The sequence below is a fragment of the Ascaphus truei genome, chromosome 3, assembly GCF_040206685.1.
Source record: "Ascaphus truei isolate aAscTru1 chromosome 3, aAscTru1.hap1, whole genome shotgun sequence".
In the NCBI taxonomy this organism is placed as follows: domain Eukaryota; kingdom Metazoa; phylum Chordata; class Amphibia; order Anura; family Ascaphidae; genus Ascaphus; species Ascaphus truei.
Window position 1 is genome coordinate 144,376,622 of NC_134485.1, and position 18,906 is coordinate 144,395,527.

General features: G+C 38.0%; 1 protein-coding gene across 10 annotated transcripts in view; it reads right to left on the minus strand.

Annotated features, from left to right (window-relative positions):
- Positions 1-18,906, minus strand: part of USP32 (ubiquitin specific peptidase 32) — a 331,878-nt gene that overhangs the window by 18,696 nt on the left and 294,276 nt on the right. For all 10 annotated transcript variants that reach the window (XM_075589607.1, XM_075589608.1, XM_075589613.1 and 7 more), the window contains 6 exons: positions 12,077-12,261; positions 6,667-6,753; positions 5,450-5,570; positions 4,877-5,068; positions 4,154-4,445; positions 1,820-2,244 (listed from right to left, as the gene is read on the minus strand). In XM_075589607.1, the coding sequence (XP_075445722.1) occupies positions 1,820-2,244; positions 4,154-4,445; positions 4,877-5,068; positions 5,450-5,570; positions 6,667-6,753; positions 12,077-12,261 (1,302 nt within the window). The remainder of the gene's footprint in view (positions 1-1,819; positions 2,245-4,153; positions 4,446-4,876; positions 5,069-5,449; positions 5,571-6,666; positions 6,754-12,076; positions 12,262-18,906) is intronic.

Consider the following 18,906-nt stretch of genomic DNA (forward strand, 5'->3'; position numbering starts at 1 on the left):
ATGGTAGAAATATTACCTTACCCTCCCCCGTGTGATTGCAATGCGACAATTAACGCGTAATTATCGGTTGCGTTAATTATTGCATCGCGACTTAACTACAAATATCTCACCAAGGAAAATGTTATCGCAATCTAAGGCCTCATCCAGGGTGAAGCTGAGCACGCTTGCATGCTCATGTGACACGCGGTCAAACACGATTACAATGACCCAATGAGACTGACTGTCCAGTGGGCGCGCACGTGCCCGTGAACGCTCCGCTGCTTACAGAGACAAATACATTTGATTCTGCTGCTCGTTGGCGCATCATGTGAGCGGTTCGCCCAATGAGGGCGAACCAGCTCCGTGATATCACGACCGTACCCCCCGACACGCCCCCCCATCGCGCACACAACTGCAAATTTCAACTGGCCAGAAATCATCCCTGCTTACTCTGTGCCTGACGTCACGGCGCTGGAGCGCGCTCGCTCTCAGTCTGGCCTTAATGATTTAGGTCATAAAAATTGTGGTAATGCTACCCAGTATTCCCCCCCCATGGGGTGCGATATTGACTAATTGGAACGCCAATTTAAAACAGGTGCAATTTAACATGTAAAACTACCACACTAAGCCTATTTAAAAATGCCTCTACTCCACCTGTCGTGTTGCGTTAACTAGCTCCATGACGTTTTTTAAGGCAACTCTTATAATTTCCCAGGCGCAAATTGACATATAGCGCCTGCGCAAAACGTCTGCACTACGACTCCACTGTCATTTGCCAACTCTACATCGCCCTAGGTGAGGTCTTGTCCAATGATCTATGTGGCATCACTACCTTTCTCTCTTCCTACTGCTCATACCTCTCCCAATACAACCAAACATCCTGCTGGTTTTCCCCATTGCTTTATTTCAGCTGACATAAGAGTAGGCAGGTAATATAACTGACTCCCAGGTCCCTTTTCTCTATAGTCGTTGACAGTATAGTACTTGTTGCTATTAAACTGTAGAGGAAGAGTAAAAAAAGTAGCAACTAATCGACCTACATTTTTTTACCTGCTATGAGTGTCAACACTGTTGCAGATCATCTGTAAAGAGGCATACTTTCTCTTTCAGACCATTTCTTATGTCACTAATGAAGATATTAAAGACTAAAAATAAAGAGAAAAAACAGACATCCCACAGTACATAGTATTGTGAAAGAAAAGTTAAAATAAACATGCAGGGGAAACTGCACCTTTAAAAACCAAAGTCAACACCCTTCATACCCCACAAAAGGTTCAAGGGGGTACCCGGAGATGAGCTGCTTTTATTTTAGCTCTGGGGAGTCTCTGGTTCCCAGGACACACACAGTACTGGGAAAAATGCTGTTGGTACTTCCATAAATTTAAACTCCCCACAATAGTAACTCGGGCAATTAAAAAAAACACAATTTTGTTTCCCCTGGAAAGAACGGTACAAGAACTATCTGTAAAGGTATGTATCGAGGGAAGAAGGGGGTCCCTAACGAATGTTACAGAGAACACAAATAGAGGTCATTATAAAAGCTTCAACTATTCAAGACAGGTGCCATGGCAATATTCAGTTTTTTAGGGATCAAGCAAGCTTGATTGGTCTAAGATTTAATTGGTGTTTCACCCAAAGTTTCAGATTCTAATCTTTTAGATCTGTGTACATGAACAAAAAAGGGGATTTATGAGGTTTCTGAGGGGAACATGGTGAATTTTAACTTTTACCTCTGAACAAGAAGTAATTTCAATTTTTATCTCAGCAATGAGATTATGCATATTGTTGGTTAAAATCAAATATTAAATTACCCTCTTCCCTCCCATTTGCTGTTTCTTACCGAAATTGCATAAAGGTTGTAAATAGGCTGACAGCAGATGTCATTTCTTTGGTCATCTGTGCTCTCCTCCTCTTCACCAGTGTGATTTTCAAGCTGACCATTGCTGCATGTGTTTTGTTCATAATTTAATCCATGGGTTACAATCACCTCATTGTCCACTTGAGTGGTGAATAATTCAGCCTGGCTTCCACCCAGTAGATGCCCTTTGCTTCCAGATTGTGCTTGATCAGAAATATCTTTCGTCTCATCAGTGCCATTCTCTTTGCTTTGATCTAGATTTTCTTTACTGCTTGAGAGTTTTTTACCTCCAAGCTGGGGGAGTCGCAGCCTGCCTTTTCCCCTTCCTAAAGTTCTGGGGCTATGATTTGGACTGTTATTTTTACTTGAACAGTTCACAACAGCTTTCCTTTCGAGTGACGGAGATCCTGCAAGAGAAGACCACATTATGTGAGCATCAAAATTGTCTCAGAAGTATTTTATTACTTTGATGGTGAATTTTTCTTAAATACATGTGTGTATGTGTGTGCATGTATGTGTATGTGTGTGTGTGTGTGCGTGTGTAAATATAATTAAGTTTAATTGTCATAAATTTAAAATACATTATAGATTTATTATTCTGCAACTTGGATGAGAAATACAGAGAAAAAAAATTTAAGGCACACAAAGCAATGAACCTTCATACACATACAATGCAAGTCCTTTTGGATAATAAAGCAAATAGTAAGTTATGCAATACTGTACACAGCATAGAAACTGCATGATGTCATTATTAATGAATTAAAGATGTAAAAGATCTTACAGTATAACACTTGAAATGTTGTGAATATAGTACTCTGCTGGAAATAAACTGTAAGCTTTGCAAGGGGCCTAACAGGAAAAACAATGCACTTAATAAATAAGCTTGATTGTTAACATATTAAATGTGGATTTTATATGTTTTTGAGAGGTTTTATTTAAAATATATAAGGATGGATGGAACCACAGAGAACACATCTGGTTCACTCATACTTCAAATTCTCAGAGATATGCCTAAAGCAATAAAAAAAAAAACATATGCTATATGATATAAGTGCTATATAAAACGGTGGTGCTAAGTTTCTAACATTAGTAAATTCTCTATGTTCCTGCTATTAGTTAATGCAACAATCCCTCCTTAATGGATTATTTTTTTAAAAGCTCTTCTGAACTGGAGCAAAACTGCTATGATTTTGTTATCTGGATCCGTCCTGTTTATGAGGGAAGATCACAAAAGTTACAAGACATTTGTGACTCAATCAGGGGGAAAGCATTACTATGATGCACAACACTTTGTGCAGTGATGGTTTGTACAGCCAGCACTGCTCTTTCAGTTCTAGGACTTTCCCCATTAATAGGTCATTGATTGGACGCAAGTCTCGAGGGAGAAGAAAATAGGTTTTATGTTCCTCTGTGGCCACTTCCAACTCACGTTGAATAAAAATAATAATAAAAACAAAAAAAACAAAACAAGCTTCATTGTGGGCTTGCTACATTGGGCATATAATTTAAATGTTCTCCAGTCTTTGCTCAATATTATTGAGGAGTATAATATTTACACTAAATATGGTCCTTCAATCTCAAACTCTTCCAATTGAGTTTTCTTTATATTTTAGATCAGTTCCAACTTTAGATTATTTGTTATTTTATCTGTACCACTAAATAACTGTATAGTCAGTCAAGAAATCAACAGATTTATTTGAGTCACATCACACCAACTTGTTTGTTTCATCATCTAAAATTTCTTTAAATCAGAGGCTCATATCTACATAATGTACAACAGAAAACAATATTAAAAAAACTTATTATATGAATAACCAGTTCAAAGACAATTCTTAAACTTATGAAAAAAACGACGTCAATTCCCAAATTGCAGTGGTCAGACCAGAATTGCAAAGCTTCATTGTGCAAAAGTATTAAATATAATCTTTCCAAATAATAATTTCCCCCAAGATAGATGGGATCTGGTTGAAAAAGAAAAAGCAAGAGTTGTTAGAAGTGTCCAAGTTCAAGAAGAATAAGGTGAAACTTTTCTTGTCATTCTTTTTATTGGTAATTTTCCTTAAACATTTTTTACTTTCCCCACACTGTTTTATTCACCAACACAATGGCATGATGTAGCAAACACCCATTTGTATGCACGTACAGTACCAAGGCAGGTCTCTTTCAAATGAACTGTGTGTCTCTTTGTGGAAACAATGTGGCCCTGCTCCAGTGGAGTTTTAGTGTAGGTACCAGGCAAAATTAAAATCTAGCAGAGGAACTGCAGCTTTAATACATACATTTTAATCTACTAGCTGCAAATATTTTAATACCAACCTTTAATATTATTCCCTGTGGAAGAGTTGAGTGTTGGCTGAAGCTTGCTGAGTGCATCCCCATCTCCGTAAATGCAGGGATTTGCAAACTCCACTTTCTTAAATTCCCCCTGGATAAACCGTGGCTCTGCGTGGTCTTCAGACTGAAACCCCAGTTGCTTTTTTTGGCACTTAGTTGGACGTCGAGGTACCAGAAAGGCACTCGGATCAAAGTTCTCCTTAGGGAATTTCACTATTTTCTGAGACTTTATCCAGCGCCCATTTACAAACTGAAATCGCTTCAAGTGGATAATCTACATTGGGGAAAAAATGACACTTTTTTTGGATAATAATCCATTATGATAGAAACCTTAAACAAGACACGGCAAACTAAAATAATTGCGTATAACATTTGGCGAGTTACATTATGGTAATTTATGGATCAAGCTTTCACCCACCTACTCCCAGGTGACCTGCTAATTGCAAGTTATAAAATACATTTAAATTTGTAAGTCAAAATGAGTCGGGAGGAATTCAGTTTAAAGGACGAAGTACTGGGGGTACCTTGGCATGGTGGACAAGTTTTCATATTTTGGCCAAAACATGTATCCTTGTTAGTTTAGAGCCAATGTGGTATATTAACTAAAGTGCAGTAACCATTATCACTCATTAACATCCACTCTAATCTACAAAGAAATATGTTAACACATGGAAGCATTCAAAACTAATGGTATAATTGAGATACCAGGATTGGTGGAAGTCTCCAAAGGTCAAGTTTCTTGGTGGCCACACAGTGGGTTTTGCATTTGGAACAATAATACATTTCATCTTCTCCCAGTTCTTCTTCATTGGTGAAAGCTCGTAGACAGCTGTCTAGGTTAATGGGCTCAGCTTGTGCTCGACGACTCTCTTCAACACTTTCATGCTCTTCCACAATCTGCGTAGAGAGGAACTGAGTCATTTTCATAAACAAATAACTGTAACATTTGTTTTCAAATAGCGCTGACCGTATATGGAGCATTATAAACCAGATTTTGAACGCAAAAAAGTCCCTGCCTTCAAGAGTTAACAATATATATTTTAAAACCTAATCTACAAAATACCTTACATTATTTCTTAGTCTTAATTTAGATATTTTCCACCTACGAAGGAGCAAATTATTTATACATTCAAAAAACATTAGGTGATTACTTGCACAAAAGCTCAGTTTATAAAAGGAAACTATAATATATTACCAGGAATAAAGATTTAAGGTAATGTAGGCAGAATATGGAAAAAGAACAATATTTTTTATCTAGCTTGTGAGATTAGATTTTACCCGCTCTTGTGATGTCTGGTAACGAAGATGGAGGGCTGTAGGGTCCCAATCCACAGCAATATAAGCATTACCGATATAAGCTCTGTCTTCTGCACAATCAATTTTACATCCCCTGCAGAACCTAAATTGAAATCAATGGAAAGAGCAACATCTCAAGACAGCTGAACACTGGAACTATACCATACTCAATCTTACATGTCAAAACAGGTGAAACAGGCCTGTGGCGCAGCAAAATCAATTCACACTGTGATTTAGTGTGTGCAGTCTCAAGAAGGAATCTATGCATGAGAATGGCCTTGGTTGCCTATGGGATAGTTTGCTTTGATGAACAGTTTGAGCACCATCATCTTGTTTAGAAGTCAATCAGCTCCCTCAAGGAAAATTTCCAAATAAATGATTTAGTATACGAAATTTATCAAGAGTTTAGGTAAAAAAATAAAGTTGAAAGAGGGATGGAGAAGATAGAACATTTCCTTCATGTATCCCATCCTGGGCTTTATTAAGAGGACATTTGATGAACACATGAATAGTTATGTTTAAAATACCTTCAGTGCCAAGAGATATAAAGCCTCCATTGAGTTTGAGGAAACTGTTCTTATAGTGGTAATATACATAAAATACATAAAGCCTACAATGTCAATGAATTATTCAGGTAGGATACATTTTTGGCTATCACACTTTCCTATAATTATGTACTATATAAATATCAGAAGATTACACTTACACAAATTGTATGTTGCTTAAAAATATTCATTATGAAATCATCATATAGAATAAAGTACAGAATAAAGTACTGAATAAAACCACTTCAAAACAGCCTATCACATTTTACAACATATAGTTTAGAATGAAATGGCAAAACAAACAATGCATGTACTATATTTTTGTTTCGTAAAACAGGTCAGTATGGCACATTTTGTGGCACTAAACTGTGGAGCAGGCAATTATATTAGCAGATTAACTTTAAGAAACATATGTACTAAACAGTGCAATTCAATAAGACACCTTTTTGGCACCGTAAAACAGATTATGGCCCATTCACTTCAATTACCAATTAAATGTATTTTTGTGCCAGAAGCTGTCTTGCAGAATAGAACTGCTTAGTAAATATGGATCCAAATGTGCATGCTCAGGCACTCCAGTTGACTGTCTTAAACAACTACTTCACTCAACTAACTGAAGTTCCCTGTTGCAGATTTCTAGAAAGTATTATTTACCTGTACCAAGGGCAAGAAGCACAGGAATTACCATCTTTCTGAACCACTCTCAATGTGAAAGGATATTGATAGCCCATGCTGTCATCACTGGAAATAAAAAAAATATTAAAACGAAATATAAATCCTGTTACATAGTTACATAGTTATATAGTAGATGAGGTTGAAAAAAGACTTCCGTCCATCAAGTTCAACCTATGCTAAATTTAGACAACAGATACTTTATCCTATATCTATACTTATTGATCCAGAGGAAGGCAAACAAAAAACCCCATTAAGGGGAAAAATCAATTCCTTCCTGAGTCCAAGAATTGGCAATCGGATTAATCCCTGGATCAACATCCTTCCCATGTATACTTATTTGGTATATCCCTGTATACCTTTCCCATCTAAAAAGATGTCCATCCTTTTTTTGAACAAATCTATTGTATCTGCCATCACAGTCTCCATGGGTAATGAATTCCACATTTTAACTGCCCTTACTGTAAAGAACCCTTTCTTTTGTTGCTGGTGAAATTTCCTTTCCTCCAACCATAAGGGATGGCCCCGAGTCCTTTGTACCGCCAGTGGGATGAATAGTTCTTTTGAAAGCTCCTTGTATTGTCCCTGAATATATTTGTATATAGTTATCATATCTCCTCTTAGACGCCTCTTTTCTAATGTAAATAAATCTAATTTAGCTAGCCTCTCATCATAAGTTAGAATGTCCACCCCCTTTATTAATTTGGTGGCTCTTCTCTGCACTCTCTCTAGTTCCATAATGTCTTTTCTTAGGATTGGTGCCCAAAATTGTACTCCATATTCAAGGTGTGGTCTTACTAATGCTTTGTAAAGGGGCATAATTATGTTTACTTCCCTTCCATCCATTGCCCGTTTGATGCAAGATAAGATCTTGTTTGCCTTTGCAGCTACTGCATGACATTGGGCACTATTTCTAAGCCTGCTGTCTACAAGGATTCCCCCAATATATCTCCATTTAATTTGTAAGTCGCCTTTTTATTCTTGTATCCCAAATGCATAACCTTACATTTATCTGTATTAAACCTCATCTGCCATTTACCTGCCCACGTTTCCAGTCTCTCCAAGTCCTTCTGAAGAGAAATTACATCCTGCTCTGATTCTATTACCTTACACAATTTAGTATCATCAGCAAAGATGGAGACTTTGCTGTCGATCCCAACCTCAAGGTCATTAATAAACAAGTTAAAAAGCAGGGGTCCCAGTACCGATCCGTGAGGTACTCCACTCACGACTTTAGCCCAACCTGAAAAAGTTCCATTTATGACAACCCTCTGTTGTCTGTCCTTTAACCAGTTTTCAATCCAGGTGCATATATTATTACTGAGTCCAACTTTCTTTATTTTGTACACCAACCTCTTGTGTGAAACCGTATCAAAAGCCTTTGCAAAATGTAAGTAGACCACATCAACTGCATTACCCTGGTCTAAATTCCTACTTACCTCCTCAAAGAAACAAATAAGGTTAGTTTGGCAAGACCTATCCTTCATAAATCCATGCTGACTATTACTAATAATTTTATTTTCCATTAGGTATTCCTGAATATTATCCCGTATTAAACCTTCAAGTAGTTTCCCTACTATTGAAGTCAGGCTTACAGGTCTGTAATTTCCTGGTTGTGATCTAGCTCCCGTTTTAAATATAGGCACCACATCTGCTTTACGCCAATCTTGTGGTACTGAGCCTGTGGAAATGGAGTCCTTGAATATTAAATATAATGGTTTTGCTATTACTAAGCTTAACTCCTTGAGAACTATTGGATGTATGCCATCGGGGCCAGGTGCCTTATTAACTTTAATTTTTTCAAGTCGCTTATGAACTTCTTCCTCAGTTAACCAATTGTTCATTAATATGGAGGTTGTGGCTTCCTCCTGCGGCACTACTATTGAACTTGATTCTTCCCTGGTAAACACAGAGGCAAAGAATTTGTTTAATACCTCAGCTTTTTCCTTATCTCCAATAATCTGCCTACCCATTTCACACTGAAAGGGTCCTATATTTTCTTTTCTCATTTTTTTGTTATTAAGGTACTTAAAGAATTTTTTAGGGTTGACCTTACTTTCTATTGCAATCCTTTTTTCATTATCCATTTTTGCTAATTTGATTGCCCTTTTGCAATTTTTGTTACATTCCTTATAATTCTGATACCATGTCTCCATCCCTTCTGTCTTAAATAATCTAAACGCCTTCCTCTTCTTGTCCATTTCCTCCCCTACCTGTTTATTTAGCCACATTGGTTTTGACTTATTTCTTTTATACTTATTACCCAAGGGTATACACTGATAAGTGTGCTTTTCTTACAATGTTTTAAAGACTGCCCATTTATCTTCTACATTTTTCCCTGAAAAAACATCATCCCATTGTATTACTACTAGATTAGACCTCAGTTTATTAAAATCTGCCTTTCCAAAGTTGAAGGTCTTTGTTGAACCCAAGTAATCTGTTTTTTAATCATTTATTTCAAATGAGACCATGTTATGATCACTGTTACCCAAATGTTCCAGGACTTGAATATTTGTTATTACTTCTACATTGTTTGATATGACCAAATCCAGAACTGCCCCTCTCCTGGTTGGTTCCTCAATAATTTGGGTCATATAATTGTCTTTAAGCACCCCCAAAAACCTGTTCCCTTTTGTTGTAACGCTAATCTCATTGCCCCAGTCTATGTCTGGATAATTAAAATCCCCCATTACGCAAACATGACCCAGTTTTGATGCCTTCTCCATTTGAAAAAGTATTTTAGCTTCCTCAATCTCACAGATATTTGGTGTCTTATAGCATATTCCCACAAACATTTTCTTTATACTTTTACCTCCACTGCTAATTTCTATCCACAAAGTCTCTACATTTTCATCATTCCCTTCATAGACATCATCCCTTATAATAGGTTTTAGATCCGGTTTAACATATAAACATACTCCACCTCCCCTTCTATTTGGCCGATCCTTCCGAAAAAGAGAATAACTTAAATTAACTGTCCAGTCATGAGTTTCATCCCACCATGTTTCAGTAATGCCTATGATATCATACTGCTCCCTTGCAGCTATTAATTCAAGCTCCCCCATTTTATCTGTCAGGCTTCTTGCATTAGCAAGCATGCATTTCAGTTTTTTTTCAGCCTGTACTATTATCTTATCTGCTCCTTCCTTTCTGCACCCACTATGTTTAGTCTTTAGAAGTTTTCTAGTATTATCTGTAATTACTATGGGTGTCTCACTGCTTGTCAAACTTGCACTTGCCCCCATTCTACCTCGATACCACCTTGTATCCTCCTCTATTCCATTTAGTTCATTATCTGTTTCATTCCCCTCCCCCCTCCATCCTAGTTTAAAATCTCCTCCAACCTTTTTAGCATTCTCCCCCCTAGCACAGAAGATCCCTCTTCATTGAGGTGCAATCCGTCCCTAGAATATAGATGGCACCTCTCAGAAAAGGAGTCCCAGTGCTCTAAAAACCCAAACCCCTCCTTCCTGCACCACTTTCTTAGCCATGCATTAACCTCCCTGATCTCTGACTGTCTCCCTGCGGTAGCGCATGGCACTGGTAGTATTTCAGAAAATACTACCTTGGAGGTCCTTGCCTTAAGCTTTTGGCCTAGATCCCTGTAATCATTTTTTAGGACCCTCCATCTTTCTCTAACTTTGTCATTGGTGCCAACGTGTACCAAGACCGCCGGGTCAATCCCAGCCCCCCCCCCAACAATCTGTCTACACGATCCGCAATGTGCCAAACCCGAGCACCCGGGAGACAAACTGTTCGGTTCATGCGGTCCCGGCAACAGATTGCCCTATCTACCTTACTAATAATGGAGACCACTACCACCACAATCTTTCTTTGTATCTGAGCATCCTGAGTCCCCTCTGTGCTGGAGGAACTATTCCCCTGGCTGCTAGAGGAATTAGTCTCCCCCAGACTTGCCATTTCTGCCCCAACATTCCCAATATCTTCACTCAATATGGCAAATCTATTGGGATGTGTCAGCTCAGAAACGACCTGCCTCTCCCTATTGCCCCTGCTTCCCCTTCTAACTGTCACCCAGCGACCTACCTGCTCCTCACTAACAACAACCAAGCTACCTACCTGCTCCTCACTAACAGCGCCACCATCTGCACCACTAGTCAAAGCAAGGGCCTGCTCAATGAGCTCTAATTCCCTTTCAATATTGCCAATGTCCCTCAATATTGCAAGTTGCCTCTTAAGATCAGCAATCTCTGACTCTAAAGAGACCACCCACTCACACTTTTCACAGCGGTATGCTACTTGGAACAGCTGCTCCAAGTGCACATACATGTGGCAAGATGAGCATTGAGTGGCATTTTCAATCCTGCTCATTCTAGCAACTATGAAGTTTAGAAGTACTAACAGTAAATTGTACTTCAATAACTATACCTTGTTTAACCGCTTCCTTGTTCAAACTGCTTCTGGTTCTAACTGCACACACTTTAAACAACCAGCACTTTAAACAACTGCTTCTGGTTCTAACTGCACACACTTTAAACAACCAGCACTTGAAATCAACCACACAAATCAGTCAGTACACGCAAGCTGACTGTAATCTTGAAATACATATAGTATGCTTAGTATTAGTCAGGCAGCTTCTCAAGTTGATGCAGACAAATAGAAAAAGTGTGACCACAACTTATTCATATTGGAATTATGTCAAGTCATAGCTCTAAACTTTTTCCATTCATCCACCTCAGGTAGAACATATAACCAGCATGCAAATGCATTGGGGCAGATGTATTATCAGTTAATAAAATGTAAAAAAAAAAGACAATATAGAGCAAATTAACGAGTATATTAAAGAAGACACCATCAAGTGATCTCCTTAAACAAAAGGATACAGGATCGGTAGACTTCGTATGCTTTTCACAAAGTGTAAAAGAGGTAACAGATATATAATATAGTCTCAACAGAAGTGGCAAAGACAAATACAGTAAGAAAATTAAAAAATGTGCGGCGCAAACAACAAAATAAGTGAACATCATTAAGGAAAGAATACGTTGATTAGGCCACATGGTCATTACCTGTTGTAAGTTTCTGCTTCTATACAGATGTAGCAAAGGTTATTGCACCCGCTGAGAACGCAGAATATTGCATTAGAATGTAGAATATCACAAATTTTCCACATGATTTAATGTTATTGATAATGCAAAATATTACTGAATATCCAATCCTAACACACGTGGGTGCAATAACATTTGCTACAGTATATCTGAATGAAATTCTGATTTGCACCCTCAATTTAAATGACATATATTTCCTAATGCCACCACTAATTCATTTGTAGAAGGGCAACTACAAGTTTGTGTAAAAGTATATTATACTATTCTCACTGTGATGGTAGGTGAATCAATGTCCTCCATTATTGATACATGTAGAAATAACTCACCAATCTTGTGCATGGTTACTAGCATCTTGTGGTGGAAGGGGACTTGCAAGTCTGGAAACTTGAATCCATACAGCATCATACAAGTCTTTCTTTCGGGTGTGGACAGTGCAGGGAACAATCAAGGGCATTCCAAAAAGGCTGGGCCGATTTTTTTGTGATGACAAAAAATACAGCTCTGTCCTCATCTAACAAGAAAAAAATCACTTGTTAAGCGCTGCGGGACCCTATATCACTAAAGTGGTTTTGCAGGGTAGAAAGCACAAGTGGTCAAAAGGATGATTCTTGGCAAATGAACCTATTTTAATGATGCTAAATATGTTATCACATTTTCATCTTACCGGGTAACGGTAGTTTATATACAGTAACATGGCTCATCTAAATGACAAAGGAAAATGAACCATATCTTGGAATACTCATTTTAAATTGATCAAAAAATAATAAACCCACTGAAATTTGTATAAATTATCTAATACTGTATGTTTTTTTTATCCCGAGGTATTACTCTGGGTGACTGTTACTCTAAAGTATATTTAATTTGTTTTATATACTATATTTCTTCGATTACAAGACGCCATCGATTCTAAGACGCACCCTTGATTTAATTAAAATATATATATATTAAATGTGCCAACTTTTTTTTTTTTTAACTAGCAGAGAATAGCATACTTTTATCTACACTACAACTTTATGCTGCGGGCAGCCTGCCGCTGAGCATGCTTGGCAAGATCACTTCAGTGATTCCCAATAAGTACACGCTCGCGCACACGTACGCTCTCCAAAACTCAGCGCTTGGACAGATATGGAAATTTGATTTCCAAGCGCTCAGCAGGGTCACATGACCCTTCAATAGCCAATGGGGAGAGACAGGCACAGAATGGGGAGAGACAGGCACAGAATGGGGAGAGGCACAGAATGGGGAGAGACAGGCACAGAATGGGGAGAGAGACAGTATCGGATGAGTGGAGAGAGGATGGATGGGGGGGAAGGAGAGAATGGAGGGAAGGGGGAAAGGAGAGAATGGAGGGAAAGAATGGAGGGAAGGGAGAAGGAGAGTATGGAGGGAAGGGGGGAGAAGGAGAAAATGGAGGGAAGGAGAGAAGGGGGGAGAAGGATAGAATGGAGGGAAAGTGGGGGGAGGAGAGAATGGATGGAGGGAAGGAGAGAATGGATGGAGGGAAGGAGAGAATGGAGGGAAACACAAACACACTCACAGGCAGACACACACACAGCTCCCTCTGAACCTCCTGCCGTTAACACAGAGATTCGACAGGGGGAGGGGGGGGGGCTGCTGGGCAATGTGAAGATCCCTGGCAGGCATCTCCAGCTGATCTCTCTGCACTTCATGGAGATGGAGGGGGAGGAGCCATGATTGGAGCCATGCTGTTGCTGCACACTGTAAAGATCCCTGGGCCAGCATCTCCAGCAGCGCCCCTAGCCGTTTTTTTTTAGTACATCCATTCTAAGACGCATCCCTATTTCAGACATGTGAAAATGGGAAAAAAGGTCCGTCTTAGAATCGAGGAGATACGGTATTGAATGATTAATGTTATAATGTTATTTAGGTATCATAAAACATTCAATTTGTTCAAGTAACAAAAGTTACTGTTTACTGGGTGACTATTTTTATTTAGTGCTTATAAATAATTTTTAGCACCAGAGATAATGTACATGTTGATAAAGTAAGTTGCGAATGTCAGTTGCTTTATTTTTAATACCATCTTGCCTAATCTGAAGGTAGGTACAGAAGATGACACAAGAGGGATCAAAAAAAGAATACCCCGAAGTTGCACTCATCCACAAAAATACATTAAATAAGAGAGACAGATAGTCTTCTAATAATGTTAAGTTGAGACCGGTGTAGTACACCTGGGCTTTAAATCTAGAACGGTACTAGATTATAACCATAGGACAAATGATAATAGTAGAAAAAAAATCATCAAAAAAATAATAAAACTTTATTAATTAATTATTTATAATTATCTAGGTGCAGATATATAGTGTCAACAAATATAGTTTAAATCCCCGGTGGTGGGGTTTGGATGTATGTAGGTCCAGTACATATTTTGTATCAATGAGTATCATTGATTATAACTTCATCCAGAAGTACTCATTGAGTAGGACTGACCAGGCAGATTTATTTATTTATTTATAAAACCGCTTCTCCTAAAAAATCAACCATTTGAAGTCACTATCAGGCAGAAGTGTATATTAAACAGAAACACATCAATGTGTATATAGAGGTAACTAATATAGGTGAACCAGCTAAACTACGCATCTGGTTCTCTATATAGTGCACCAACACTATATGAATATAGCTTATCCACACATGTAACGACTTATCGTGATTAGTCTCCCGGAGATTGAAATACAAGCAAAGTCTAAAGTGTAAGGCTAACACAAATGGTCATTCTTCCTTTTGATTTATTAATGGTATATTAAAAGATTGCATACTTCGGTTTTGATACTTTTTGTTAGCACAGGGACTAGTCATATGGCTATCTGCCTGTCCGGTCCTACTCAATGAATACTGTACTTCTGGATGAAGTTATAATCAATAATATTCATTGATACAATATATGTACTGGACCTACATACATCCAAACCCTACAACCGGGGATCTTAACTATATTTGTTGACACTATATATCTGCACCTTGATAGTTCTAAATAATTAATTAATAAACATATATTATTTTTTTGATGATTTTTTTTTCTTGCATGATCACTTGTCCTATGGTGATAATCTGATACCATTCTAGATTTCAAGCCCAGGTGTACTACACTTGACTCTACTTCACTTTATTAGAAGACTCTCTCTCTATTATTGAATGTATTTTTGGGGATGAGTGCAACTTCGGGGAATTCTTTTTTTTGATCTCTCTTGGATCATCTTCTGTATCAATCTATTCCATTACCCCACGCACCCCACACAACCCCTCACTATAGTTTACGAAGGTTGAGCAATTTGTCTATTTTCTTCGATATGACTAATCTGAAGGTAACCAGAATGAAATATATTTTTTTTAAATTGGACTTATCTTTACCAGAAAACATATTTCAGATGAGGTGATACTGTTTGCTAGTTAGCACTGAAGCTAATCATAACTTTAAAAACGGTATAGAAATATCTAATGTATCCTTTTGCACTCCTTGCAAGAATTTTTATGATTGTTAAAGGTGATGGGAGATTGACACTTGCCAAGGCTGATGTTCTCTAAAATCTACACAACCCTAACCAAGACACATGAAATACTCTAAAAAGAAGGCAGATGGAGAGAAGGGGGCAACGACGACGTGGCATCAGCAATGGCTTTAGTATGGCTAAACACAGCTTCAATTCCATGGCCAGCTCCTAGGTACTGGAGCGTCACACTATCGCATACCAAAATGAAACAAAGTTCCTATAAACTGGGATATATTTAACCAGCAAAATTGAAAGTATAGATTGAGTACACTAGGGGGAAAAAAAATCTACAGCAAGACAGTGAAAGTTAGTAAAGTTTGTTAAAGCCTTCCCAATAGTCTTCAAGATACTGCAGTTGCAATTCTCTCTTCTTCACTTTACCAGATATACAAATTTCATCCTGCCATCTGCCCTTTGGAATCCAGACGAAAACCTACCATCTTTGTGAAATTACAGTCATTTATCCTTGAGATATGACCGTCTCACTGCTATTTTAATTTCTTCACCCTTGTAATTATGTATTTTTGTTTTCTGAACCCTTTTTTCCCCCAGTGTCTTTGTGTAATGTGTAATGTATCTACATGCAGTCCTCGGTTATCCAACGGAATCCGTTCTGGAAGTAGCGTTGGATAGTGAAACCGTTGTAAAGTGAATACCATGTTAATCAGTGGCGGCGAGCGTTGGATAACGCATTAAGGCGTCGAAAAACGCATTCCATCGTCGAAAAACGGCCCTTATGGTTGCATTGTAAAGCGTTGGATATGCCATTCGTTGTAAAGTGAAATGTTGGATAGCGAGGACTACCTGTATAAATACTTTGCGTTGTCTAAAGCTTTTGAATTATGTTCGCATTTAGGGTCCCAAGTTTTCCATCCTTACGTGAGCATAGGTAGACTACACTGGTTGACCATTTTTCTTTTAGGGCCCAGTGAAAGGTCCCCTTGGAAGATTGTCTTATTTCTTCCATCTTCATTCATCTATTGATTTAATTCACAATGTTTCCATCCATTAATACTTCTAGTTTTATTCCATCTATTTTGATCTTTGCATAAGTCACATTTGCAGAAAGAACATCTCTTTGGTTGTACCGAGAATAATATTGAGGCTATCTTCTTAATTGCTTCAGCACATTCTTGGATTTGTTGCTGGAGCTTTTCTTGATTTGTGGCAAAAGTAACAATGCTGTCTGCAAATCGTAGATATGTCACATATTCAGCATTGATTTTGATGACTTTATCTTCCAACTCAATGTCTTCGAACAATTCAAGTGCTGCCATAAAAAGCTTTGGTGACATGGAGACTTCGTCACACACCACTGCTGATCCATTTATCTTGCTTGTATTTTCATGTAGCTTTCTTGTAAATGTTGCCAATGTCAATTTTGTCTCCAAATGTTTTTACAGTATTAATGCTTTTTAAACGACCGAGATTGCATTTTTGTAATCTACGAATTCTAAACTGAATGGTAGATTGCATTCATTACTTTGAGAAATCACTTCTTGTACAATTGTGATGTGATCCATTGTGCTGCATCCACTGCAAAATCCTGCTTGTTCTCAAGGTTTAGCAACGCCCAGTATGTTTCAGTCGATTATGGCGCATCTTCGTAAAAATCTTTTGTGCGATTGGAAGTAGAAGGATAGGACTATAATTTTTCAGTTCCTCTTTGTCTCCTTTCTAAAGTTGCTCTGCTTTTATTCTTAAAATTCTTGTATCTGGATTCATTACTGCTGCCATAACCATACTTGCCCACTAGTTCTTTGTCTTTCTGCTGTGCACCAATCTGTACACTGAAATCTCCTACAATGATCTTGAAGTGGAAACTTCCTTTGTTATTAAAGTGATTGATTGTATGTAGTATATGTCTTCCACTTCATTATCTGTGACTTGAAATCCTCATCTCACTGCCTGCTGGGGAAGTGGCAACAGGTATTTAAGAAGATGTATAATGCCACTTGTGCTGTCAAGTTTAATTATGTCATGAAAGTTTGAACAACATACCCAGCTCAAGTGGGACAGGTACTTGCCAACATGCAGTTAAGGCAAGTACTGTATGATAAGTAAGGCCCACCCCCAAATCTGAAAGATGGTGAAAAGAGATGGCCTTTATTCTCTGGACTGTCCATGGGTTTGGCAGCATTTAAAGCTGCAGTTCAGTCTTTTTTTTTTATTTTATTTTTTACTTCAATAGTTTCATGTGTGCAATCTCTAATTACCTAAAGAACTGTATAGCTGCAGGTCAATTCGTTCTCCATGTATTGATAGGCGAAATTTGGTGACATAATTAGTGAAGGGATCTGTTTTTCTTCTGCTTCTGTCTCTCAGTGGAAGCTCATGAATATTCATGAGCACTCCTGCACTGACATGTGCTAGAGGGGAGGGCAGGGCTGACAAAGGGGTGTGCCGGGGCTTGTGACAGGACATGAAGGGGCGGTGCCTTAGCAAATGGCTGTTAAAATAGAATACAGGCAGTCCTCGTTTTACAACGCTTCGCTTTACAACGAATAGCTTATCCAACGCTATGCAATGCATACCTATGTTCATTTTTACAACGCCAAAATGGCTTATCCAACGCTCTTACGACACTTTACAAAGTTGTTTATGTGTATATAATATATATTATACTATATAATATTTTATATTTTTATATTATATTACATATTATGTTATATTATATATATAATACAGTATATACATTATATAATTTATGTGTATGCTGCGTACAGTATCTTATTGTCTGCGTAAAATATTTTGTGTATTTTAGCATTAAAAATGCCTTCAGGAACGGAACCTTTCATTTAAACAGTGTTCCTATGGGAAAAAGTGTTTCGCTTTACAACGTTTCGCTATCCAACGCCATTTTGAGCAACGCATTGTGTCGGATAACCGAGGACTGCCTGTACAAGAAAATTGGTCTTTCAAAGTTGTTTTTTTAAAAACAGAAAATGCTAAAAGTATTTTTTCTTACTACAGAACTGATTTATTAAAAAAACCACACATGCAGGATATTGACTGAACTGCAGCTTTAAGAAGAAGGCATGGAAGCAGAAGGTGCTAAAAATCACCAAAGATTAAACACCAGCTCTCTTTGAAACTTCAAATCTTCAATCTGGCTATCGATCTACAACTACCAGAACTACTACAACTCTCCAGTGAAGCAGCACTGCAAGGACTGGAATACCAGCGCGAAAAGATCAAATGGAATATTGTTAGCCTTAAGTTAGAAGAAAAGATTAAGGCCTCATCAAGCTCAAAAGTTGACAAATAATGTTAAAGGTTCAGAAAATTGAAGAACAAGGGGAGTAGATGTTTCATAACCAACAAGGGGGGAGGGGGGGAAGCCATAGTGGAATTTTAACGTCATCATCATACAATTGATAGAGATACAATCTTTAAATTATCCAAGTGTATGGCCAAACACAACATTTTATGTATGCATGCACACGCACACTGATTATATATATACACCACACACACACACACACACACACACACACACACACACACACACACACACACACACACACACACACACACACACACACACACACACACACACACACACACACACACACACACACGTGTGTGAAAAAGAAAGTACACCCTCTTTGAATTCCATGGTTTATCAGGACATAATAACAATCATC